The sequence below is a fragment of the Phodopus roborovskii genome, unplaced genomic scaffold (assembly GCF_943737965.1).
Source record: "Phodopus roborovskii unplaced genomic scaffold, PHOROB, whole genome shotgun sequence".
NCBI lineage: Eukaryota > Metazoa > Chordata > Mammalia > Rodentia > Cricetidae > Phodopus > Phodopus roborovskii.
Genome location: NW_026126459.1, coordinates 6,468,300 through 6,494,303, shown reverse-complemented (window position 1 = coordinate 6,494,303; position 26,004 = coordinate 6,468,300). Strand labels below are relative to the sequence as shown.

The window sequence follows — 26,004 nt, the reverse complement described above, 5'->3', positions numbered from 1 at the left end:
ACCTGGAACTCACTTTGTAGACCAGGCTGGCCTCAAACGGAGTATCACAGAGATACTCTTGCCACTGCCTCTCTATTGCTGGGATTAATGGCCTATTTCTTTCTTTTAAAGGCTGTGTAAAGTTATTGCCTACTACATGAGTTTCCTAGTAATTCAAAATTCTCTTGTACAGACTCACTGAAGTATTACCAGTCTAGAACAGGATTTCCTAATAAAACCCATTTGTAGGGCTGCCTTGCAGGCCTCTGCACACTAGATGGCAGTAGCATGCCACCACTCCCTTCCAGAAATGATTAATTAATCAAACATGCCCTGAGAACAAAATTACCCACAGCTGGAAATTACTATTGGCAGTCCATTGGGCACATGTGGAATTAGTGTTGGAAACTGAATCACAACCACCTCTCCTGCCTCTTGTGCTTTATACCTGTATCACACAAACAATACTTTTAATTTAAAAACTCTTTCCCACTGCAAATAACTACCACAGAAGTCAGATGAATGACAATAGATTATGTTCATTTTCCTCCTATATTCCCACTCCAGCAGAAAGCACACTTGAAGACAAAGGCAGCTGAGACCCATATGCTAAGGGCTCGTTTGCCTCCCCAGGCCAGTCAGTCATCATCCCAAGAAACTGGGGATTTGTGGATTGAGATTTCAGGGAGTGCTGTCTTTGTAAGTTTCTTTGTTAACCAGGATCCAAAAGAATTTGACCTAATTTTATTTGTGTTTTGCTTGCATGTGTGTACATTCACCATGTAAATGTTCAGTGCCCATGGAGGTCAGAAGAAGGTATTAGATCAACTAGAAGTGGAGTTACAGATGGTTGTGAACCACTATGTGGGTGGTAGGAAACAAACCTCCATCTTCTGCAAGAGCAACAAGTACCCTTAATTGCTAAGCCATCTCTCCAGCCCCGCATCATACACAAGAAAATAGGTGTGTGCGTGGGGGGAGGCATATGGAAATACAATCTTGCTAAAGCTTGTCACTCAGAAGTACCTGTATGACCACTTATCCATCAATGTCACTCTTCCCCAACCTCCTATAAGATGTTTGTTTGCACTTTGATATGTACTTCATAGGGGACAAAATTAAGCTAAGAGCCAATTAGGGTAACCTCTGGGTTGGAGGCAGCTACATACCCATTCATACTGAACAGTACACAGTATAAAGTTAGAGCTCTTTATTCAAATAAGGCACAGCAAAGTGGTAGGGCTGCACTCTCCACGATGAGGTAAGAACTTTGCACTTCTGTCAGGCAGTTCTCTGTAGCTAAGAAACTAACTTGGTGAAAACATAAGCCTGGTCGCAATGTAGGAAGTGGCTGGGAGTGTGCCCTTCAATCAGTTCTTCTGGAAGTGTCTGGTGAGAGCATCTAGCAGTTCCTGCTTCTTTGGTCCACTCTTAAGCCCATAGGCCTTGCAGACCTCCTTCAGTGTAGGCACAGTGAGCTTGCCCAGTGTGCCCTTCGCAAAATGAGCCTTCAGCTCTTCTTCTGATAACTCCACCTTGGGCTTTTTACTTGCAGAACCTTCATCATCTAGAGAAAAGGCAGGAAAGGAGCAACCTAGAAATTCTTCCAGTGGTATCCCAGCTACATGACACAGGACTCTGCTTACCTAAAACAGCTGCTCATTCTGTGTGAGCCTATCACTTTTTCTTTTACAAAAATTTCCAGGAGCTGGAAATATGGCATAGCAATGAAGTACTTGCCTAGCATGCTTAAGGCCCTGGCTTAAATGCCAGAAAATCCAAGGTGTAAGAAAAAAAAAAAAACATCTTGCCAGGCGGTGATGGCACATGCTTTTAGTCCCAGCACTCGGGAGGCAAAGGCAAAGCTGATCTCTGAGTTCAAGACCAGCCTGGTCTACAAAAGCTAGTTCCAGGACAGCCTCCAAAGCCACAGAGAAACCCTGTCTCAAGAAAAGAAAAAACATAAGTTCTAAGGCACCAGGCAATAAAAACAGGGCAAGTGACAAATTCATTGGTAAACCACAGACAATGTCTGCCAAGCTCTGGCAGCATCTTCTAGAGCATAAGGAGTTGGTTCTGAAACAAAATGGAGCAATCAGGATGGCCACCAATATCTCGATACACCAGTCCTCATGGGTCTACTAGGCAACAAGGCTTAAATATGGCTTTACTTAGCCAAAGGCAGCCAAAAGGATTAAAACCTAAACCCAAACCATTCCAAAATAGTTATAAATGTGAGCTTCACATTTATAAAAGTAAAGAAAACTTGGGGGTCCGTCAGCAATAAAAAGGGCTGTCCTATAAGAAAAATGGTCAGTTCCAAGAACAGATAAGGGGAGAGGGGGACACTGAGACTACACTCTTGACCTCAGATCCATACATCAAAGTAGTACATTCTCTTTGCCATTTTCTTTGTGGAAATTTAGATAATCAGGGGGTGGAGAGATGGCTCATCAGTTAAGAGCACTGGCTGCTCCTTCAGAGGGCCTGAGTTCAATTCCCAGCACCGACATTACAGCTCATAACTATCTGTAGTCCCATGGGTTCTGATGTGCTCTCTAGTGTGCAGATGTGCAGACAAAATAAACACAAATAAATCTTAGAAAATTTAGATAATGGATGTAAAGTACAAGATTGTTCAGAGCATAGAAGCCAGTGTGATGATCCATGCCTATGTTCCCAGTACCCAGGAGGACGTGTGTAGATATAAGAGAACAATTTTTGTAGGATCAGTTCTTTACCCCATCTTTATTGGGGTCCCAGGAAGGGAACTCAGGTTACATAGGGCAAATGGCCACTGGTTGAGCCATCTCATCAGCCTAGTTTTAAAAGTAAGGGAGAGGGGCTAGAAATGGCTTAAGGGTTAAGAACACTTTGTACTCTTTCTTGCAAAAGACTTACTAGGGTTTGGTTCCCAGAACCTACATGGGTCCTGACCACCTGTAACTCCAGTTCCAAGAGAACTGTTCCAGGTCAAGAATGTATCAACACTCTTCTGACCTCTGGAGGCACCAGACATATAGATGGTGCAAAACACTCAAAGTAATAAAATGAATCTTTTTTAAAAAAGTTTTAACAAGGTAGAGTGCTGGTGAATGGCTCATCAGATCCCAGTATTTGCCAAGTAAACCTGATTGATCCCTGGAATTGGCATAAATAAAAGGGAAAATCGTTCTCTGGGCTCCACACACATGCCACAGCTTGCATGTGTCCATACTCTGCCCCCCAAAACACTCACACTCACGCACACATACAGAGAGAGAGACAGTGTAAGTACTCTCCATTTGTGTTGAAGTATGCACATTTGTACAGAAATTTCTACGCACATATTCTAACACTATGCCCCACCACCCCCATGTATACAAATTCCTGAAAAGGCTGGGATGTAACTCAGTGATACAGTGCTCACTTGCAGATGTGCAATTCTGACTTTGACTCCCAGTATACTTGTCACCCCCCCCCCAAAAAAATGAAAAGTAAGAAAGTAAGTTCTCTATGGTAAGACCATAACAACCTTGAGGTACTTTTTAAAGGAACATGCTGTACACTTAGACCCAGCCCCTCACCTTGTTTTCTCTTGGTAGCTTTTCCCTCAGGATTGTAGCCAGGTGGGTAGACAAGCTCTTTAAACTCATCAGCCAGGGAGCCCAGTCTATTCTTTATGGCTTCAACCTTGGGCACTAGAAAATCAAAACAACACAGTGGTCAGGTGAATCACATGCATCCTAGTGACCTGTCCAGTTCCAGTTCTGTGGGGAACACATGAGAGGGCACTGATTCAGGTGGGGGAAGGGCTGGATACAAGGCAGCTGACCATGAAAACATGGACGGAATCCTTCCAGCATTCTCAGATTGAGGGGCCCCTCAATCAAAGTTCTAAGACCTTACATTCCCAAGTCTTGAAAAATGCCAGTTTAGCATTTAAATGGCATAGCGCCTACACATGTCCACTTGCCTACTTCAAGTGAACTAAGGATATGGAAGTAGTCCTTCCTCATGGCTACAAATTTAAGCGTTGATTGTCTTCTGCTGGACGGGGCTAGACAGTCTCCACAATCATGCCTGCTTTCAATATAACAGCTATTTTGTCTGGTGTAAGAGGCTGTGGATAACTAGGATGCTAAGCATATGGTCCTTTTAACTGTTATGAGGACCTTCATTAAATCCAATCTGTTTCCAATGACTATTAATCTCCCTGTCACAGTCTGTGTCCTCATAAATAGCATCAAGAAGGGATCTAATAGCAAGGCCAGAGATGCCCAGCCTAATAGAAAAGCAGTAAGCACAGTGGTTCAGGGCGAGGGCAGGACTCAGTGTTTACTAATGTACCCATTCCTGACTGCTCTGGGAAACCATCCCCTTCTCTGTAGAGTAAGAACAGCAGTGGCCCCTACGTCAGAACTGTGAGTATTAACTGAGTCAGCATGTAGTTGCCTGCCTCACTATAGGCCTTAGTGAATGTTATAAACATTAACTTTCACCAACACAGACATGGGGTGACATAATTAGTTCAGAGTCAGATCTCAGGAGCCTGGCTCTTTCCTCCTGTCACTGCAAAGCTAGCCAAATCTGTTCCAGGAAGTCTAAGGTGACCTAGAAAACCTCTCTCAAGCAGAGACGGTCTATATGAGGAGGTCTGTAGACAGCTAGAAAAACACTTCAGATCACTGGGCAGCAAAAGCGATCTTCCTTTGTGGTTCCCCCAGCACACACACAGCAGCACCACTTGCAGCTGAGACAGGCCCAGGCCTCAGACTTGAATTTAAAGTTCTCAGCTAAGGATGTTGCTCACCAAACAAGGTGGAAGGCTGCCTCCCCACAGGGTGTGAGCCCCATGGGTTCAATCCCTAGCACCAACAAACAAGAACAAAGGCCTTCTCAGCTCAGTCCACATTTCTTACGTGTCAGATCTACCACTTGCTCAGACTCCATCATATCCAAAGCAAGGGCCTCCAGGTTCCGGAAGTGCTGCTGCAGCACAGGGTTCTCAAAACTGTCACTCCTGTTAAGACAACAGCAAAACATAAGCACTTTCAGGAAGAAAACTAAATACCCAGCAAAGACCACGTGGGTCTACGGTCAGAGAGAAAGACCACAAGTGAATGGAGACCTCAGAACTTCTCTCTCTCCAGTTTTCAATTTATCACTGGGTGCTGGGACATTAACTGCAAAGCAAACCTGGTCACTTGCCTCTTCAAGCTGAGACAAGAATAGAGAAAACAGAATGGCTAAAGCAGAAAGAAAAAAACAAAGGACAGCTGGATGGAGAGGTAGAAAATCGAATGTGCTTCCTGTGTATAGAGCAGAACAGGAGTTAAGCATCTGAACCCAGAGTCACACACACGGAGCTGAAGCTTGGTCTCTGGTCTCTAAGCTTTTCCAGTTGGATGAAACTAAAAAAAAAAAGGCCTCTGGGCTTATATCCTGCTTCATCTGCAAAACGGGCACAAAATCAACCTTTCAGAGTTCTTTCAGACTTGTGTATGTGTGTTGTATGTATACACATGCACACACACATGCACACACACAGGTATGAGTATGGTTGTCTGCAGACATCAGCAGAGCCTACAGAAGTCAAAGGTGTCAGATCCCTTGGCACTGGACTTACAGGTGACTGTGAGCCACCTGGCATTGGTGCTGAGAATCAAATTCCAGGGCTCTGCAAGAGTAGAGCTCTTAACTACTGATCCATCTTTAGTGTCCCCTTCAGATTTCTTATGGAGAAATAAGGACAGAATTGTGGTATAAGTAAGTGAAGAGGACTTGCCTCACATGCTAGGGATCCCAGATTCAATCCAGCATTGTACATAGAATACTGTCTAACACACGGAACATGTTTGTTCTTGGTGTATGTGTGTAAGACATATGCCTGAGATTAAACCCAGATCCTTGGACATGCTAGGAAAGTACATCCCCAAACCTACATGGTATATTTCTTAGTGCTCCCATTTCCTAGGAAAGGATTATAGCAGAAAGTTGTAGCTGAAGGAAAAAGGCATCTTTTTGGTTTTGGGTTTTTTATTTTTTTTTTTTTTTTTTTTTTTTTTTTTTTTTTTTTTTTTTTTTTGAGACACGGTTTCATATATTCAAAGCTGGCCTCAAACTTATTCTGCAGCATAGATGACCTTGAACTCCTCATACTCCTGCCTCCACTTCCCCAAGTGTGGGGATTACAGATGTGATGTATGCCACATACCCAATGAAAGGTATCATTTGCCCAAAAGTAGAAGTAACAAAAGATAGAATGTGAAAAACTCTAACTCGATGGCAAAAGGAAAAAAAGGAAAGACTTATAAACTGACTTTAAAATAGACTACAAACTAAGCATGGTGATGTATGCCACTAATTCCAACACCCAGGCCACTCTGGGCTAAATAGCAAGACAATGTGTCAAAATCTTAACAAAACAACTAAGATCTTGATAAGCATGTTTCCTAAGATGACATACAAATAGCCAAGAAGTACATAAAAGTTGTTCAGATGTTGTTGTTATTAGGGAAATATAAATGATGTTACAATGAGATATCACTTCACATCTCTGAAAAAAATACAAGACAGGAGCTCAGGATGCAGCTCAGCTGAGAGAGCGTTTGACTAGTAAACATGAAGCCCTGGGTTCAATTCCAAACATCACACAAAACAGGCATCATGGCACTTGCTTGTAATCCCAGCACTGCAGAGGGGAAGGCAGGATCAGAAGTTCAAATTCCTCCTAGCTATGTAGCAAGTTCAAGGCCAATACTCAGGAGACAGTCTGAAAACCACATGTGTAAAGACAAGCCAGGCCTACATAATCACTCAGTCTCCTCCAGCTCAAAAAAAAAAAAAAAAAAAAAAAAAAAAAATCTCAAGGGTCCCAAAGGAAGCTGTGAACTCAAAGATGACCTCTAACTCCTAATCCTCCTGCCTCTACCTTCAGAGTTCTGGGAACTATAGGTATGCATCACAGTTATAATACTATCTTTAAAAACAAAAACAAGAAGTGTGGGGATGGGGAGAAACTGAAAACTGTACATTTTTGGTGAGAATACAAAATGGGTAGGACCTATGGGAAACAGTATGGAGGTTCTTCAAAAATTACAGACAGAGAGCCAGTGAGGTGGCCCAGTGGGTAAGAGGCGGCTTGCTTGGGTTGCCACACTGAAGGACAACCAAATCCCAAAAGTTGTCCTGTCATCATCTATGTACATTACTTATACACACACACAACAAATAAAAATGTGAACATTTTAAAATACAGGGCTGGTAGAATAATTCAGTAGACAAAGGTGCTAGCTACCAAACCTGAGGCTTGAGTTTAATCCCCAGGACCCACATGATGGAAGGAGAAAACCAACTCCTAAGTTGTCTTCTGATCTTTACCCATGTACTGTGGCACACAAAAAGGAAATAGTAAAGGTAAAAAAATTTCAATTAAAAGAAGAACTATCCAAATATCAAGACGTCAAAGATATACCAACATCCCCAACATCACTACAGTCCTCCTCACAACAGCCAAGGCATAGAAACCTTACACATACGTTGTGGGTTATTTGTACACTGTGGGAAGATGTATTGCTGTGAATTGGTGTAATAAAAAGCTTAATGGCTAATAGCTAGACAGGAGAAATAGGTAGTGCTTCTGAGCACAGGAAGTAGGAGGAATACTCAAGGTACACAAGAGAGACATGAGGAGACATGGAGGAACCAGGATGAGCAGTACATGACAGAACATAGATTAACAGAAATGGGTTAATTTAAGTTATAAGAGCTAGTTAAAAACAAGACTAAGCTAAGGCCAAGCTTTCATAGGTCTGTGTGTCATTATTTATGAGTTAGAAGCCCAAAGAAAAATCCAACTCACTACACACATACATTAACGGGTGGATGAAGAACATAGTATATTACATATTTATATTAAGTATATTAATATTTATTAGTCAGCCTTTAAAAAACAAAAAGGAAGAGGCTAGAGAGATGTCTCAGTGATATAGATCTCGCTGCTCTGCCAGAATTCCTGGGTTTGATTCCCAGCACGCACATGGCTGCTCACAACCATCTGTAACTCATTTCAGGGAATCCTATGCCCTCTTCTGACCTCATGGATTGCACACATATGATGCACAAACAAACTTTCAGGTAAAACACCTTTTTTTTTTTTTTTTTTTTACAGAAGGAAATCCAGACACATGCAGCAACAATACTAAGTCTGGAATACAAATGCTGAGGAAAAGCACACTGTTATGGGAGGACAAATACCACATGATTCCACTTGTGTGCATATCTGCAACAATCAAACTCTCAGGAACCCAGAGTGGTGGAGACCAGGGGCTGGGAGGGGCAGCTGCTAATCAGATCTCACACCGCAGCTGTGCATGATGACAAAGTACAGTAGAAGGCATCCCACAGTTTCTCTACAGGGCACTGACAACCTATTAAGGAGGTAGTTGTCTTACAAAAATACACACTGGCATGTGATAATTAGGTCTGTAGTCACATTGTGTATAGGCTTTAAAAGATATTCTCTTTTCTGTTTATAAAAGGTGACTTGAGAACTGGGTGTAGGCACACACCTTTAATTGCAAGACTCAGGAAGCAGAGGCTGGCTAATCTCTGTGACTTCAAGACAGCCGGTCTACAGAGTACCAGAACAGCCAGGGCTGTCTGTAACATAGAAAACCAGCCTCAAAAAACAAACAAAAAAAAGTTACTTGGGGACTGAAGAGAGCACTCAGCAATTGAGAACACTTGCTGCCCCCATTGAGAACCTGGGTTCAGCTCCTAGCACCTGTATGGCATTTCAAACTGGCTTTAACTTCAAGCCTAAAGGATAACTTGAGCACTAGCCATAGATGTGATATATAGATATAGATATGTATGTATGTATGTATGTATGTATGTATGTATGTATGTATAGATAGATAGATAGATACACACACACATGCAAACAAACACACACAGGCTAAACATACATACAAAAATAATCTTGGGCTAGAGAGATGGCACAATGGTTAAACACTGGGATTACAGGTATATACACCACACATGGCTTCACATCTGACTTTTCAGGTTTCCCAGCATTCTGAGACTCAAGTAGAGCTTTTCATTCTCTATGTATTTTGTTTTGTTTTGCTTTTCAAGCCAGGTTTTCTGTGTATAGCCCTGGCTGCCCTTGAACTCATGAGATCCACCTGCCTCTGCCTCCTGAGAGCTGCGACAAAAGGCATGAGCCACCACTGCCAGGCCCATGTACTTTTTAAATTCTTGGTGACAAGTAATGATCTCTTGTTTTTGACTAACTGACAAGAACCACACCCTCTTAGTCTGTGTCTAACTTGAATTTCTAATATGGCCCAAGTCAAGAGACAGCTCCAGAAGAAAGCCCAAGGACACCCCAGCACTCACCTGTATGTGAAGCGAAGCTTATGAACAATAGCTTTCATCTTGTCTATCTGCTCCGGGTTGGCCATCACTTTCTCAGTAAAGGGCACCTTCCGCTTGTCGTCAGCATAGGGGAGGAAGACAAGCTGGAACCCTGAGGAAGGTAGACAGGTCTTCTGAGGTTTGACTTAGTGATGCAGCTGTTTGTCTCTGAGTCCCAAGTTCATCCCTCTGTGTCCTGTGATGCTTGTGACGCTGCGGCTGGTGGTTACAAATCCAGGTCCTCCTTTACCAGGGACCCCTGTGGAAGTGGGTCTAACCGACTCTGGGGATACATGGGAACCCTGACAGAGGAGGGGTGCCCCAACCAGGAGCAACAGCTAGGCAACAGCAGTTGGTCCCAGTGTCTAGCTTTTATTATTATTATCATTATCATCATTATTATTAATTTTAGACAATCCAGAGCCAGCTGTCCCCAAGATAAGTAACTGACAAGTGGCAGAGATAGTCCAAAACAAAATAAAGTGAGCTCTCAGATGTAGAGCATAAGACAAAGTCACAGCTGGGTATGGTGGTGCATGCTTGTAATAACAACACTCTGGGCTGGGGCAGCAGGAACACAAGTTCAAAGTCAGCCTAGGCTACATCCTGAGACCTTATATAGAGGGACAAAATAGATAAAAGCAAACCTGACTTCAAATTATCCATGTCATCTCCACTACACCACACTGCCTTGGCAATTACAGGACATAAACCAAGAATAAAGGCTGACCAGAGACATTCAGTGAAGAAAAACATCAACAGAGAAGCCCTGAATCTTTGCACATCAGAAATGTGCAAACAGTCATGATGGAGACAATTCTAAGCCTGACAACCTTGTGACTGTGCACACTGTTCTCACCATCTATGGTGGCCTTGCCTGTCAGGGGATCACACCCACCTACAATATCTTAAAATCACATTTCCCAAGACTGATTCTTGGGGCTCTGGTTCTTCAGGTCCCCAAAGGGATTCCAACGCACATGGCAAGGTTCAAGAGCCTGGATCTTTCTGCCACTTACCTGCTGGAGTCACCTGAATATTCTGATCATCCAGTTCCTCTTCCTGTGGTACCAAAGCCACAAAATAAGGGGGCACGTTCTTTCGGGGTGTGTATCTACACACTGCTAGGACCTCCTTCTCCAGACACTTGGTGAGCAGAGCACTGAACAAGGTTGAGCTCCCTAGAAAACAAATGTCACTGGCCTGCATTCTAAAGCACCCTCCTTTCCGTCTCATCCCAATATAAGCATAGTCTGTTTTGTTTTGTTTTGTTTTGTTTTTTGAGACAGGGTTTCTGTGTGTAGCTCTGGATCCTGTCCTGGAACTAGCTCTGTAGACCAGGCTGGACTCGAACTCAAAGATCCACCTGCCTCTGCCTCCCAAGTGCTGGGACTAAAGGTGTTAAAGGAGTGTGCTAACATATCCAGGCACAGTTTTGTTCATTTTCTTTAAAGGGCCATGATACCTCAATGAGTAAAAGGTGAAGAATCAGAGCTGAGGGAAAGTAGGGGTGGAAGGGGCAGAGAAAGAGAAAGAACAGCAACCAACTTTGGGGGCTCAAATACTCCCTTTGGGAGTATGAATCATTGTCATCTCATTGCACTAATGTTAGGCTAATGGCATTAGTTTCCAGCACTAACAGAAACCAATCAGGTATGGGGAGAGCTCTTTGTGAAGTGCAAGTACATACAAAGGCAAAGGTCTCATCACCTTGAACTGCTCACAGTTAAAGCAGAGGAATGTCCTGGGTTTGGTTCTGGCTCTATTATTTGGCCCTTCTTATAATTACGTAGGATGAAAAGCTTTTAAAAAAAAATTCTAGCCCGGTTGTGGTGGTGGTGCATGCCTTTAATTCCAGGACTTGGGAGGTGGAGGCAGATGGATATCTGTGAGTTCGAGGCCAACCTGGTCTTGGAGAGATGGCTCAGTAGTTAAGAGCACTGGCTGCTCTTCCAGAGGTCCTGAGCTCAATTCCTAGTAACCATATGGTGGCCCACAACCATCTGTAATGAGATGCCCTCTTCTGGCCTGCAGGTGTACATTGTATATATAATAAATAAATCTTTAAAACAAACAAACAAACAAACCCCAACAACTCAAATTCTGGGCTGAAGAGAGGGCTCATCAGTTAATAGCACTGTCTGCTCTTTCAAAAGACCTGGGTTTAATTCCCAACAACCACATGGCAGCTCACAACTGTCTGTAACTCTAGTTCCAGGGGACCTGAAACCCATGGGAAAACACTAATGCATATAAAAACAAAACAAAAACACCAAACTCAAATTCCACAGCCCTCCCTCCTACCTGGATTTTTCACAATGCATGTCAGTATGGTAAGGTTCCTGAAGAAATTTAACTTTGCTCAGTCCATATTTCCAAAATATAAACATTACCTTTTTCTTTCTTCTGAACATGAGAGGTTTTTAAAATACCCCATTCATATCTCTCATAGTATCCAAGCAGCATCCATTTAAGATACATGGCTCAATAAACCCAGTGACAGTTGTGGGCTCTCCCTTGGTCTACCATTTACCAGGGACTCCTCTGGGTACAAGAACAGGGACTATGCATGCACTCACCGTTTACCAGGGACTCCTCTGGGTACACAAACAGGGAGGGCCTCAGGTAGTGGTGCTTCTTCAGCATGGCCAAGGGCTTAAAGCCCATGAGGATCAAACCTGGCTCATCAAACCGCTTCAGTTCCTCTGTTTCCTCTTTCTCTAGCACGATTTGACGACTCCCATAGGTCTAAAAGAGAAAGGATAGGGATAGCAAGGGCCACAAAAGGGCTATGTAGAGATGCATATGGAGCCACCAAACATCATCAAGTTAAAATTGGCTCTGTGGAGTCTGGGGAGATGGCTTACTGGATAAGAGCCCTTGCTACACAACTGTGAGGACACAGTTTACATCCCTGACACCCATGTAATACCAAATGTACCTGGAACCTCACTGTTGGGTTGAGGGAGGAGACACGAGGATCTTGAGGTTTGCAGCCAGCCAACATGGCTAAGAAAACAATAAGCTTTGGTTTGGTGAGAAACCCTTTCTCAAGAGAATGAGGAAGAGGACAGAGCAGAATAATCAATGTCCTCCTCTGGCCTCTACATACAAGTGCATGGTGCACAGTTATATATGCACACAGACCAGATTGCTTCAAGGAGCAGGAGATGGGCTACCAGAGACATCATCCTCATACAACACAGGCATGAGCATTTACTTAAAGACCTCCAGGTAGTTTATATGTGCCATCTAACTTGTCTTCTGTAGCAATCCTGGGAGATAGGTATTAAAGGCTATTTAACAGGAGCTGCAGGGATAGCTCAACAGTGCCTGTCTAGAAATTAGAAGGCCCTGAGTTGGTTCTGAAGTAAAACAAGCAAAACAACAACAAAGCCTATGGGCAACATACTCCAGATTTTACGACTACAGTGGCAATCCCCCACACTTCAACACCCCAAAAGCCTTGGATGTCCTGAAACTCACAGATCTGACTGCCTCTATTAAAGTCATACACCACCATTGCTAGGTTTACAGTGGTCTTTAAATCTATATCTTTCAGATGCCAAAGGCCATGCTCCTCCCAGCCCTATCCATGACAGACATGCAAACCAAAGACTGTGGAGATAGCTCAGTCAGTGGGAGAGCACTTGTCTCACAGGACTTTATGGGATGGGAAGTCCCACATCAGGTTCTGGATTGAGGTTTGGTGGCAGGGTAGTAGGGAGGCAGCAAGAAACACACTTGCTGGGAGATGGTGCATGCCTTTAATTCTGGCACTTGGAAGGCAGAGGCAGGACTAGGAGACAGCCAAGATTATACAGAGAAATGCTATCTTGAAAAAAGAAACAACAACAACAACAACAAAAAAAAAAAAAAAAAAAAAAAAAGGTAAAGAAACACACCTAAATGTTACTTATAAATTTTAACTTTGATCCTGAAATATGATTAATACCAGAATGTGGTGGCTGAGTCAAATTTAGGTTTATTGCAAAAACAGCCCTTCTGATCTATGTAGAAAATTCAGTGGTCAGAGGGCTGCTACCCAATAAGCAATTGAAAGAGAATATTTCATCTTCTGTCCTTCAAACAGCAGGGAGAAACCCTCTAGTGTGAAATTTATACTCCAGAAGTACATGTGTGTATATGTGTGTAATGTTTAAATAAAAATACCTAATTAGTCAGACAGTTATGTCTTGAACATATACAAAAATCTGATCCTCTCTCACATTTTATATAATTAAAGGGATGTGTTCAACCAGTCATGGTGGTTCATGCATTTAATTTCTGCAGCACTGGAGAGGTAGAGGCAAGTGAATCTGAGTTCGAGACCAGCCTGGTGTACACACTGAGAACCTGTCTCAAACTAACAAAAGGATGTGTTCAATTTTCAATAGCACATCCTTCTAAAAAGTACTAAGCAAAGAAAGGACAAGTGGTTTGCCCTGCTCAGAAAAACAGAGGTGTATCATTCAGTGCAAAATAGTCCAGCAAAAACAGATTTCTCTGTGGCTGCTCTTACCAGTATTTCACTGACTTATCTCTAGGTTTAGATATAGGCCTCATGCAGCCTCTTCTGCTATGTGATCTCCCCCCAATGAGTGAGTCACTTAATGCTCATAACCTCAGTTCATTGAAACATAAAGAAGAATTATTACCTGCCCTGATGTTTTCAGTGGATTATTAGGATTAAGTTATATAAAATGTATAATAAACTATAGAATGCTATAAATAAAAAATATAAGAAAATCCTCACCCTTAAACACACCACAAAAAAAAAAAAAAAAACCAAAAAACAAAAAACAGTCCACTGCACCTGCAAACCTTAACTCTGCAGAGCCTGGGGTTAACTTCCCGTCGTTGTACTTAAACAGTTGCAGCAGTGTGTGCTGAGCAATTAAGGCCAACGTTTCCTCCAACACCTGGCTTATTTGGCTTTCTGCTTCACAGACCCATGTGTTTTGAGGCCAGCGGCTTCCTGTTATAAAAGCTTATCTAGAAAAATGCAGGTGAAGAATGACTTAGCTGGTTAGGCTGTTCAATGTGTTCCCTCCCTTTTCCTTTGTTTTTTTTATTTTATTTTTTTAAGACAGGGTCTTTTCATAGCCCTGGCTGTGCAAGAACTCACTCTGTAGACCAGGCTGACCTGCAGCTCAAAGAGTTCCACCTGCCTCTGCCTCCCAAGTGCTGGGGTTAAAGTATTTTTTTTTCCAAGATTTATTTATCTGCATATATATATGTATGTACACACACACACACACACACACACACACCACACATGCCTAGTGCATCCAGAGGTCAGAAGAAGGGTCTACGCTCCTAGAACTGAAGTTATGGATGGTTGGAGGCATCATGTGGATGCTGGGAATGGAACCTAAGTACTCTGCAAAAACAGCAAGTGCCCTCTTAACTGCTGAGCCATCTCCAGCCCCCACCTCCTGTCAATCCTGAAACAGAGACTCAGTAGGGTTAGCCACCTACCTGAGACCGCTTGGTATCACTAGGCAGGAGCAGACTGCCGGTGTTTACATTAAAAGTCCTAGTCTTGGTTTTCACTGGTTCATTTGTTTCTCGATAGAGCCTCACCGGAAGAGGCTTGTTAGCTTTCTGGACCAAGTTATAGACACCCACCATGAGTGATACGTCTTTTCCAAGCTTAAACTTTAACCTGAGGGAGGAGGGGAAAAAAAGAAAAAAAGCAAGCATGGACAGGATCATTGTATGTTTCTATGTAAAATGTTTTCATAGCAGTCAAGTTGCAATTTGTTTAATTCTTTCCAATAATCACTTAGAATACAAAAAGCGTGTAGACTGTAAACAGAATACAGCACTGGGTGTGGTGGCAAGTATCTAATCCCAGCAGTTGAGGAACTAAGACAGTTAAGCTTGCCAAGAGTTCAAGGCCAGAAAGGGGAACACATCAAATACCAGGCTAGACATGTCCACACACAAGACTCTGTTCACAAGCAATACAAAAACAAACAAACAATAATTAATAAATAAATAAGTGGAGAGGTGGGGGGAGTGGAATGCAGCTAATAAACACCTGCAACCCCAGTTTAGAATACATAGCAAGACCTTGTCTTAAAAAGGAAAAAGTGATAGTCTAACAACCTGGTTACTATTGATCTCATGCTATAAAAAATCAAAATAAAATAAAGCTTGGTGTTTTGGCCCATGCCTTTAATTCCGGCACTCAGGAAGCAGAGACAGGTAGAATTTGAGGCCAACCTGGTCTATAGAGTGAGTTCCAGGACAGTCAAACCCTGCAATGAATGAATGAATGAATGAATGAATGAATGAATGAATGAATGAATGAATGAGCGGCTCAGATCATCAGGCTTGGCAGCAGGCACCTTTACCTGGTGAGCTATCTCATTGGCTTAATAACTTTAACAATGATAACTAACATCTGGGGGGGCTGGAGATGGCTCAGTGGTTAAAAGCACTTGTTCTTCCAGAGGACCTGAGTTTATTTCTCAGCATCCACATTGGGTGTCTCCTAACCATCTGTAACTCCAGCTCTAAGGGATTCAGTGCCTCTTACCTACAGACAACCCACTCATACATATGATGGGAGATGTCATTATGTATATTTGTTTCTCATACTGGTTAATGAATAAAGCACTGTTGGCCAATAGGAAAGGAAGATAGGAGGGACTAGGGACAAGGAGGAAAGAGGAAGTAGTAAGGAGAGCCAAGATGGAGAGTCTGGAGAAGGAAGAACCGCCAGCCGCCTCTCCCTGGTAAGTCCAGGTGGAAATACATAGAAATGGGCTAATAATTAAGACAGAGCTAGCAGATAAGAAACTAGTAACAGGGCCAACAGAATTATATCTAATACAGAGTCTCAGTGTATTGTTTGGGGCTGGCGCGGCGGCGGGACCAGACCAGGCTGCGGGACCAGACCAGGCGGCGGGAGGAAAAACCCCTACTCCATACATACACATAACTTAAAAATAAATAGGTAACATCAGTTAAGCTCCTTTGTGTGTATTAGATGTCTTTTACTTACTCCTTACAATACATAACCTAATGAGGCATCTGCTATCTAATGAGATCAGACGAGGTACTAAGGAGTGCAGCAGAGGAGTTACACATCAAGGAAACGGAAGGCTGTGTTACTGTGAAGACACACAGAACCATCCCCAGCCAAAGACACAGCTATCCCTAGATAAAGCAGGTATAAGAACAGCATGACAGAAGTGTAGGTGGGGAAGTCTAATCTACGCACTGTTTGCAATTTGTTAGGGAAGAATGGGAGGCTCACACAGGCTGGGTGCCCACCTGGACAATACTCGCTTTTTGGTTTCCTTGGCTCGAACCTTCCTTAGCAGGTCTTCCAGCTTGCTTGATTCCTCAAAGTGAACTCCGAGATCCTCATCTTCAGCTATACTGATGATGTCTCTATAGAACAAGGATATGTCAAAGCCCCCTTGTTTCTTCAGATGCATCAAGTCAAGGAAGATCCCTGATGTAAGGAAAGAGCAAAACCAGGGGCAACAAAGTACAGCAAATGAGAATTACCATTCTCTGTTCAAACAGCTCTCAGTATGCAGCCCTGGCTGGCCTGGGACTTACAACAAGGCTCCTGCTTCCAAGCACCCCATACCCCTCCACTGCAGAATGCCAGGATAATGGATTGGTACTTGGTCTTTTAAAAAAGAGCACTATACACTCTTAACCACTGAAATATCTCCCCATGTCCTACAAAGAGATATTGTTAAGTCAGCATGATGGCTCATTGGGTAAAGAACCACGCCTGACCTGAGTTCAATCCCCAGGAACTACACACTGGTTGGAGAGATGTTCTTGGACAAATTGCTTTTTGGACAAATTGCAAAGTGACATCCCTGTGCCCACACACAGATATATAAAACAGGTACATGCAATTTTTTTTTAAGATGAGATTTCTGTGTGTACCCCTGGCTGTCCTGGAACTCCCTCTGTAGACCAGACTGGCCTCTGCCTCCCAGTTGGGTTAAAAGTGTATGCCATTACTACCTGGCATAAACTCAAATTTTTAAAATTTATTTATCTATCTACCTATTTATTTTTGGTGGGGGCAGTTGAGATAGGTTCTCACTATATAGCTCTGACTAGCCTGGAACTCACTCTGTAATCAAAGCTGACCTGGAATTCAGATGTCCATCTCCCTCTGTATTCCCAGTACTGGAATCAAAGGCATGCACCGCCATACCCAGCTAAGTTTGGTTTTAATAGGGGTACTTAAATTTTTTTTTTAAAGAGATGGTGTTGGGCCAGATATGGTGATGTTTATGGATAATCCTAATTCTTGGAAGACAGAGGCAGGAAAAATAAAACAAGTTAGAAATCACTAGGTCTACATGGCAAGTTCCAGGCCAGCCAAGAATACACAGTGAGACCCTATCTCCAGAAAGAGAAACATTTGAAAAATCATGTCTACACTAGACATGCAAATAATCCTAGCACTTGAGAGGCTGAGGCAGGAGGACTGCTATGAGTTTGAGCCTACACTAGGCCACCTATTGAGTTTTGGGCCATAGTGAGTTATAGTATAGTTATTTATTTATTTATTTATTTATTTATTTTTTGGTTTCAAAAATATAGAAAAGTTAGTTGGACAGTGGTAGTGCATGCTTTTAATCCCAGCACTCAGGAGGCAGAGGAAGTAGATCTTTGTGAGTTCGAGGCCAGCCAGGGCTACACAGAAAAACTCTTATCCTAAAAACCAAACACATGTGTGTGTGTGTGTGTATGTATATATATATAGAGAGAGAGAGAAAGAGAGAGAGAGAGAGAAATATAGATAGATAGTATATATATATATATTCAGTCAAGGGCAGTGTAGGGAGGTCAGGATTAGGACCAGAAATTAAAGGTTATCCTCAAGCTCCATAGCAACTTCCAGGCCAGTCTGGGTGAAAAAAAAAATTTGTATCTATCAAACAGGTATGCAGCCAATGCTCAGTGTCCTGTAACATAGCGTGGTGAGAAACTCCTAGATTAAGCAGCTCTCCTGCCTCAGGCTCCACAGCATCTGATGCTATGGAACATGACACTGTGCCCAACTCAAGCATCAGTTAAATTCAAATGGGTTTCATTTGCTGAATTGTTGTTTTTGAGCTAGGATCTCAACCTGTAGCCAAGGCTGGACTCATATTCCTCCTGCCTCCCTCTTCAAAGCACTGGGATTTGGGGCATGCATCACCAGGGCAGCCAAACATCATTTACTTGGTTTTATTTATTTGTTTGTTTGACTGATTTTTTTCAAGACAGGGTTTCTCTATGTAACAGCCCTAGCTGTCCTAGAACTGGCTCTATAGACCAGGCTGGCCTTGAACTCAAGAGATCCACCTGTCTCTGCCTCAGGAATGCACCACCACCAGCTAGCTTCTTTATATTTGTTTTTGTTTTGTTCCTTTGTTGTTTTGGGTTTTTTTTTTTTTTTTGAGGGGTGGATTTCTTTTTTTCTTTTCTTTTTTTATTTTTATTTTTGGTTTTTCAAGACAAAGTTTCTCTGTAGCTTTGGAGCCTGTCTTGGAACTAGCTCTTGTAGACCAGGCTGGTCTAGAACTCACAAAGATTGGCCTGCCTCTGCCTCCAGAGTGCTGGAATTAAAGATGTGCACCACCACTGCCCAGTTTCTTTATGAATTTGTTTTTTAAAGATGTACTTATATGTTAGCTGTGTTTTGTTTGCAAGTCTTGTACTTCATGCATGCAGTGCCCATAGAGGCCAGAAGAGAGAGAATATCAGATCCCCTGAAACTGGAGACAGTTGTTAGCCACGAAGTGGGTGCTGACAATGGAGACCGAATCCTCTGGAAGACCAGCCAGTGCTTTTGACTACTGAGCCATCTCTCCAGACTAAGCTTAAGTCCTTCAAATGACTCCCTAGGCTAGGCATGATAGTGCACACCAGGAATAATACCACTTGGGAAGCTAAAGCAGGATATCTCAAAAAATGAACAAACCCAAAACAAAATCTAGATTGACTATTAGCATTATCAGGACCTAAAGAAAGTGGCTGTCATACTACTTCAAACAACACTCAAATGACTAACATTCCAAGCAGCACTGAGGTCAAGACAAGCATGCTCTACTAGATTAGATAGCTGGCCAGGCCACTTAGGCCACACTAATGTCTCCCTAGTTTCACTTCACTCTTTTATTTGTCTCTTGATGACAAAAGCAATGTTTGATCTTAGCTATAAAGAAAATAGGTTAGGAGCCATCTAAAAGAATAAAGACTGGGGAGAAGGCTCAGCAGTTAAAAGCACTGGCTGCTCTTCCAAAGGACCTGGATTTGACTGCCAGTACCCACATAGTAGCTCACAGTTGTCTAACTCCAGTTCCAGGGGATACAATGCCCTCTTCAGGCATTCACAGGAACCAGGCACAAAAGTGATACACAAACATCTATGCAAGCAAAACATCCATACACATAAAATTCTTATTAATTAAAATATATATTCCTTTGGGGCTAGAGAGATAGATCCACAAACATTCATGCATTTAAAAAAACATATGCATAAAATAAATTAAAGAAAAAGCCAGGAGGTGGTGGTGCACGCCTTTAATCCCTGCACTCGGGAGGCAGAGGCAGGCAGATCTATGAGTTCTAGACCAGCCTGGTACAAGAACTAGTACCAGGACAGCCTCCAAAGCCATAGAGAAACCCTGTCTCGAAAAAAAAGAAAAGAAAAGAAAATTAAAGAAAGAAAATACAAATAAGAAAACAAAACTGGAGAGGTAGCACTGGCTGTTTTTTTGTTTTTTCCCAGACAGGGTTTCTCTGTGTAGCTTTGTAGACCAAGCTGGCCTTGAATTCACAGAGATTCGCCTGCCTCTGCCTCCCAAGTGTTGGGATTAAAGGTGTGCACCACCACCACCACCACCAACAACAACAACAACACCAACAACAACAACACCAACAACAACAACAACCCTAGCACTGGCTGCTTTTACAGAGGACCTGGGTTCAGTTCTCAGCAACCACATGGCTGTGCACAACCATCTGTAACTCCCATTCTAGGGGATTTGATGCCAGTAGGGACCCCCATAGGCTCTTGGATGCACATAGTATAAATAAATACATACATATACATAAAATAATAATAAAAGGATAAGGAAAATGCCCACCGGTGTCACGGAGATCACTGGCTTTGGTCCTGGCCCGGCTGGCTTTGGCACTATCATCACCATGTGGGTCATCTTCATTGGTGAACAGCATGACCCTCTTGTGACTCATCTTGACCTGGACGTCACTGAAGAGATTGGCACAGACCCAGAGCACTTCACTCAAGGAGTAATCAGATCCATGGCCAATTGTGTCTTGGAAATATTTTTTTCCCTGTTGTCCTTTAAACTGATCAAGCTCTAGCACACGTTTAGCACCTGATATGAGTCAAAATGGGCAGAAAAACAAGACCATTAGCACCATCATCTCAGGCTAACAGAGGCCTCTTCACCTAACCATTATGTAACTAGGCACAAAGGAACCGTGCTTGAGTATTACTGACCTGGGTTATCCAAATCTTGTAAGACATAAATATTTTTGAAATTCACTGAATTTTTGTCTTTCTCGGTACCATAGAACACTACTCCCAAGAGATCTCGGTCACTGCTTATGATCTTACTGGTGTACACACTCTGGATACACTGAAAAAATAAAAATTCTGTGTTTACTTAACACTGAGCCTCTGTAAGTGCCAGGTGTAGCAGGCACTTAGTATTTATGAGCTGGGAAATGGAACTCAGCTGGGAGAGTACTTATGGCTGGTTTTCACGGAGCCATAGGATCAATGCCACAGAAACTAGGCATGGTGGCATATGCTGTCACCCCAACACTTGGAAGGCGGAGGCAGGAGGTTGTAAGAATGCCCCATCATAGTGGGTTTATGCAGTTCTGTGACTGAACTCATGACTTTATGAGGGTAAGCATGTATTCTACCAACTGAGCTACACTCCAAGGACCCAGTATGTTTTTCATTCTACATGTCATACACATTAAGAGCAGAATTACTATCCCAGCATTTGGGAGGCAGAGGCAGGTGAATCTCCATGAGTTGACGGCCAGCCTGATCTATAGAGTGAGTTCCAGGACAGCTAGGGCTATTACACAGAGAAACCCTGTCTCAAAAAAAAAAAAAAAAATTTAATTTATTTGGTTTTATTGAGACAGGGTTTCTCTACATAGTCCTGGCTGTCCTGAAATTCACTATGTAGACTAGGCTGGTATTGAACTCAGAGAGATCTGCCTGCCTCCTGAGTGCTTGAGACTAAAAGCGCCATGCCTAGCCTCTTTCAGCATTATTAACAGCAGCCTATGTTTGTTATCTTTGGAGAAATGTCTACTCAAGTCCTTTACCCCAACCCTCTTTTAGAGACAGGATCTCATGAAGCCCAGGCTGGCCTCAAACTTGAATATGTAGCCAAGGGTGACCTTGAACTTCTGATTCTCTCACTTCCACCTCCCAATTGCTGGAAATACTGGTGTACATTACCAATGCAGCATCTTCCACTTGTTAGGGAAGCACTCTACCAACTGATCTATACCCCTAGTTTTCTTTTGCTCATTTTAAAACTGCATCCTAAATGTTTACTACAAGTAATTTTCAACTCTCGAAAAGACTTGTGTACTGGGAGCGTGGTGGGGGGGTGATGATGGTGGTAGTGGTGATTGATACTGGGGATTGAATTTTGGTCTCAACCAGTGAGCCAGCCTCAAAAGGACCTCATCCACACTGTAACAGCAGCACTTGACTTTACAATCCAACTCTGAGAACCCACTTCTACCTTCCCAAAGCTAACACAGAAGGTGGGAGCAGTGTATTTCTAGAGTACCCAGAATAAAATGGAGGATGTCCTCCAACATAGCCACTCTTACCATCTGGGGGGAACTATCCACCATCAACATACAAACTTAAAACTGGTATTTGTGGGGGCTGGAAAAATGTGTGATCAGTTAAAAGTACTGGCTACTCCTTCCAAAGGACTCAGGTTCTATTCCCTGCACCCATATGGTGCCTCACAACCATCTGTAACTCCAGGTCTGGGGATCTTAAGCCCTTTTTGGCATCCTCTAGCATAAAACATACAAATGGTACACAGACATGTCTGCTGACAAAACACCCATATACACAAAACAAATAAAAATTGAATAAATTTTAAAAAATAAATAAAAGTGGTATTTGCTGGGTATAGTGGTACATATTTATAACTCCAGTATGTGGGAGATGGAGAAAGGATTTTAAGGTCATCCTTAGGTACAAAGTAAATTTTGAGGCCAGCCTAGGCTACATGAGACACTCAACTTTAACAAGTATATTAGGGCTGAAAAGATGGCTCAGTGATTGCCTAGTTCCAGGTGATCTGATACCCCTCTGACCTCCCCCCCCACACACACACACACACTTAAAATTTAAAACTATCCAGGCAGTGGTGGCACATGTCTTTAATGTCAACACTCAGGAGGCAGAGGTAGGCAGATCTATGAGATCAAGGCCAGTCTGGTCTACAGATTGAGTTCCAGAACAGCGAGGGCTACACAGAGAAACCTTGTCTCAGAAAACAATTTTCCTTTTCCTTTTTGGCAGAATCTCACTATGTCACCCCAGCTGCCTCTGAAGTCACACTTTTCCTACTGCAGCATCCAAGGTGCAGACTACAGGCATATGCTACCATTCTGAGACCTTCTTTGGTACAAATTAAGTATGATCTCACAAAAAAGGATTCTGGGTCCCACGTGAGGCCTGTGGATGAGAAACAACCTGACAAAGACTACTCCATTCCTAGGGTTCTGACCTGATTACCACATAGCATCCTACCCACCCACATTCTGCCCATGGGCTTCTTCCTATTTTTTGTTTTATTTTTTTGAGATAGGGTCTCACTATATAGCCTTGGCTGTCTGGGAACTAACTATATAGAACTGGCTGGTCTCAAACTTGGAGATCTGCCTACCTTTGCCTCCAGAGTAATGGGATATAAGGCTCGTACCACCATGACCACCCCTAATTTTATAAGTTCAATAACCAGGCAGTCTTACCTGGATGCTCATATCAAAAGGTGTGACTTCATCTTCTCCCTGAGAGTCAAACATAGCCCTGGAGCCATCAACCAGAAAAATCAAACTATCTCTTCCTGAATATTTATATTCTCCTATGGAGGAACAAATGGAATAAAAGTTTACCTTTTGCATCACACTTATTATGCTTATCACTCACAGAGCCCACAGAGCAAAACTGCAACCTGGCAATTACCATACAGTGAACTTAAACCCACCACTCCTGTCAGGACACCAGTCCTGCCAAGCATCCTCTGTCTTCCCTACATTCTTCCTAATGTCTTCCCAAAGGAAAACTAGTCTCTTGATTTTTTTTTTTTTTTTTTTTTTTTTTTTTTTGGTACTCATTCCCTTATTTTTCTTTATAGCATGTGTGACAGGGCCTAGGTCCAATCTGCAACACCAAAGTACATGCACTACACAAAGTTTATCTAAGTAGCCGAGAGGTGGTGGTACAAGCCTTTAATCCCAGCACAACATAAGCAGAGAAACCCTGTCTCAAACAAACAAACAAAAAGAAGAAGAAAAAGAAGAAGAAACAAAAAATCATCTAAAGTATATATCTCAAATCATTAGTTTCGAGTTTTTACTTTTATTTCCTTGAAAAAATTTCTATTAAATATATGCATTTTATGTGTCAGTGTTTTGCTTATATGTATGTATGTAAAGAATGTGCTTAGTCTGCTCTTAGAGGTCAGAAGAAAGCATCAGGTCCCTTGGAAATAGAGTTATAGATGACTGTGAACTACCATGTAGGTGCTGGGAATAAACCCAAGTCCACTGGAAGAGCACCCAGTGCTCTTAACTACTAAGCCATCCATCTGTCCAGCCCCAGGAGTCTCTTATACCTTTCTGAAGGTGAGGGAGGTTTCATAGCACTATCTTGAAGCTGGGCTCTGATCCTAGGTAAGAGGAAAGAGGAAAAGTGGAGAGTAGGATGTGTAGCTACCAACAGCCACTTCATGTAGACTCACATCCCAGGAGTCATAGGGAGCTCAAATTTAATGTCAGTTACACGGTCTGATCTACGTGAGACCAAATCTCAAAAATAAATAGCTGGGCAGTGGTGTCTTACACCTCTGATCCCAGCACTCAGGAGGCAGAAGCAGGTGGATCTCTGAGATAGAGGCTAGTCTGGTAGCCTCCAGATCCAGTACCAGGACAGCCAGGGCTATACACAGAAACCCTGTCTTGAAAAACTAAATAACTAAATAAATAACTAAATAAATAGCTAAATAAATAAATAGGAGCTAGAGAAGTATCTCAGTAGTTAAAACTAGTGCTTAAGAACACTTGCAGGTGACCCAGATTCCCCTTCTCAGTGCACACATGGATGCTCACAACCACCTATAACTTCAGTTCCGGACATACACATGGTGTACACACATACATAAAATAAAAATATTTTTAAAAACAGCCAAAAATATGTAAATCAAGTAACAAAAATTACAATAGACATAATCAACGATTGGAGAGTAATAGAAAAATCTATTAGTGACTAGTAAAAAATTTAGGGTTAACAAATATTCCCAGATTGGAGTATGACCCGAATAGCTCTGAAAACCCCAAAGGAGAGTATTTTTGATTATCTGGGGAGAAAAGTAAGAACTATCAGACAGCAAAGTGCTTCCAGCAAAAAACGTAGAAAGTCTTCCACACAGACCACACTACATGATGAAGCTACCTACCACCTGGGTCAGGGCTCTCCTCCTCTTCTTCCTCTTCCTCACCCTCGGTTTTGTAATAGGATTCCCACCCTGACATGTTGGTTTGCTCACTACGTGAGAGAAATTATGAACAACAAACAAATTTAAACAGAAAAAAATACCGAGTAGCTGTGATAGAGCGCTTACCTACCGCGTGTCAGGTCTTGTGCTACACAATAAATAAGTAAATAAATAAATAAAAGAAAATCGACTTCTAGGTTCTTTCTAGATCTGCTCTAAATGCTCGGGTCACTTATGAGGAATGTGAATGATGGCTCCTGCTACCGAGAGTTCTTGGTGCTTGGAGGGAGCAGAGGAAATAAGCATGAGGATCATTCCAGCAACAACCTCCCCCCTGGCTATCTCTTAAGGAAACTGCAGGACCAAAGTGGCTGGCAGTAGGGGGCAGGGTAAAATGGAGCGGCCCAGCTCTGAAGGTCTCAACTCCAGCGCCAACTAGACTGTGAGGGTACTTGGTGTTCCCGCGAAAACACTCGTCTTCATTCTCCCCCATATCTCCCCCAACCCTCAACCAGGAACTCCCACACGCTGGGGAGAAAGGAGCAGGACCCACAGTGTGTGTCTTCGGACGGGAGCTGCTCTGCTGCGAAGCAAGGGTCCGTGGGACACTGAGGTGACTAGCCTGGCCACAGCAAACCGCGCCCAACACTTACACTACAGCCGACCTACCTTTGCAGCAGGTGAGCGGGCCAAGGGGACAGAAGGCAGGCACCACGTCTACGCGGGCTCCAGCTCTCTCTCCCAATCAACGACGTACACGTCATCACGCACACCACGCTCTTCTGTCCGTCAAGCGGACACGCCCATCTCCATCCCTGGCTTCCACCCCTATTCCTAAACTGGA

General features: G+C 42.9%; 1 protein-coding gene across 2 annotated transcripts; it reads right to left on the bottom strand.

Annotated features, from left to right (window-relative positions):
* Positions 1-1,174: 1,174 nt before the first annotated feature.
* On the bottom strand, positions 1,175-25,945 carry Xrcc6 (X-ray repair cross complementing 6). Of its 2 annotated transcripts, none has more exons than XM_051189462.1 (13): positions 25,830-25,945; positions 25,122-25,210; positions 23,416-23,528; positions 20,888-21,026; positions 20,508-20,762; positions 16,669-16,852; positions 14,863-15,049; positions 11,961-12,129; positions 10,401-10,562; positions 9,364-9,493; positions 4,881-4,981; positions 3,546-3,659; positions 1,175-1,546 (listed from the first exon to the last, which is right to left on the bottom strand). In XM_051189462.1, the coding sequence occupies exons 1-13, from the start codon at positions 25,922-25,924 to the stop codon at positions 1,350-1,352; spliced, it is 1,935 nt and encodes a 644-aa protein (XP_051045419.1). In that variant the 5' UTR covers positions 25,925-25,945; the 3' UTR covers positions 1,175-1,349. The 2 variants fall into 2 exon arrangements, with proteins under 2 accessions (XP_051045419.1, XP_051045420.1); XM_051189463.1 differs by lacking the exon at positions 25,830-25,945 and adding an exon at positions 25,287-25,296.
* Positions 25,946-26,004: the final 59 nt, after the last annotated feature.

What these genes read in the sequence shown, in the direction of transcription:
- Xrcc6 (XM_051189462.1), bottom strand. Translation starts at nt 25,924, where the DNA reads ATGACGTGTACGTCGTTGATTGGGAGAGAGAGCTGGAGCCCGCGTAGA. An exon ending in AAAAAGCGAGTATTGTCCAG is followed by an intron (nt 15,050 to 16,668) that starts GTGGGCACCCAG and finishes CTCCTCCCTCAG; the next exon opens with GTTAAAGTTTAAGCTTGGAA. An exon ending in GTGATACCAAGCGGTCTCAG is followed by an intron (nt 12,130 to 14,862) that starts GTAGGTGGCTAA and finishes TTTCTCTTTTAG; the next exon opens with ACCTATGGGAGTCGTCAAAT.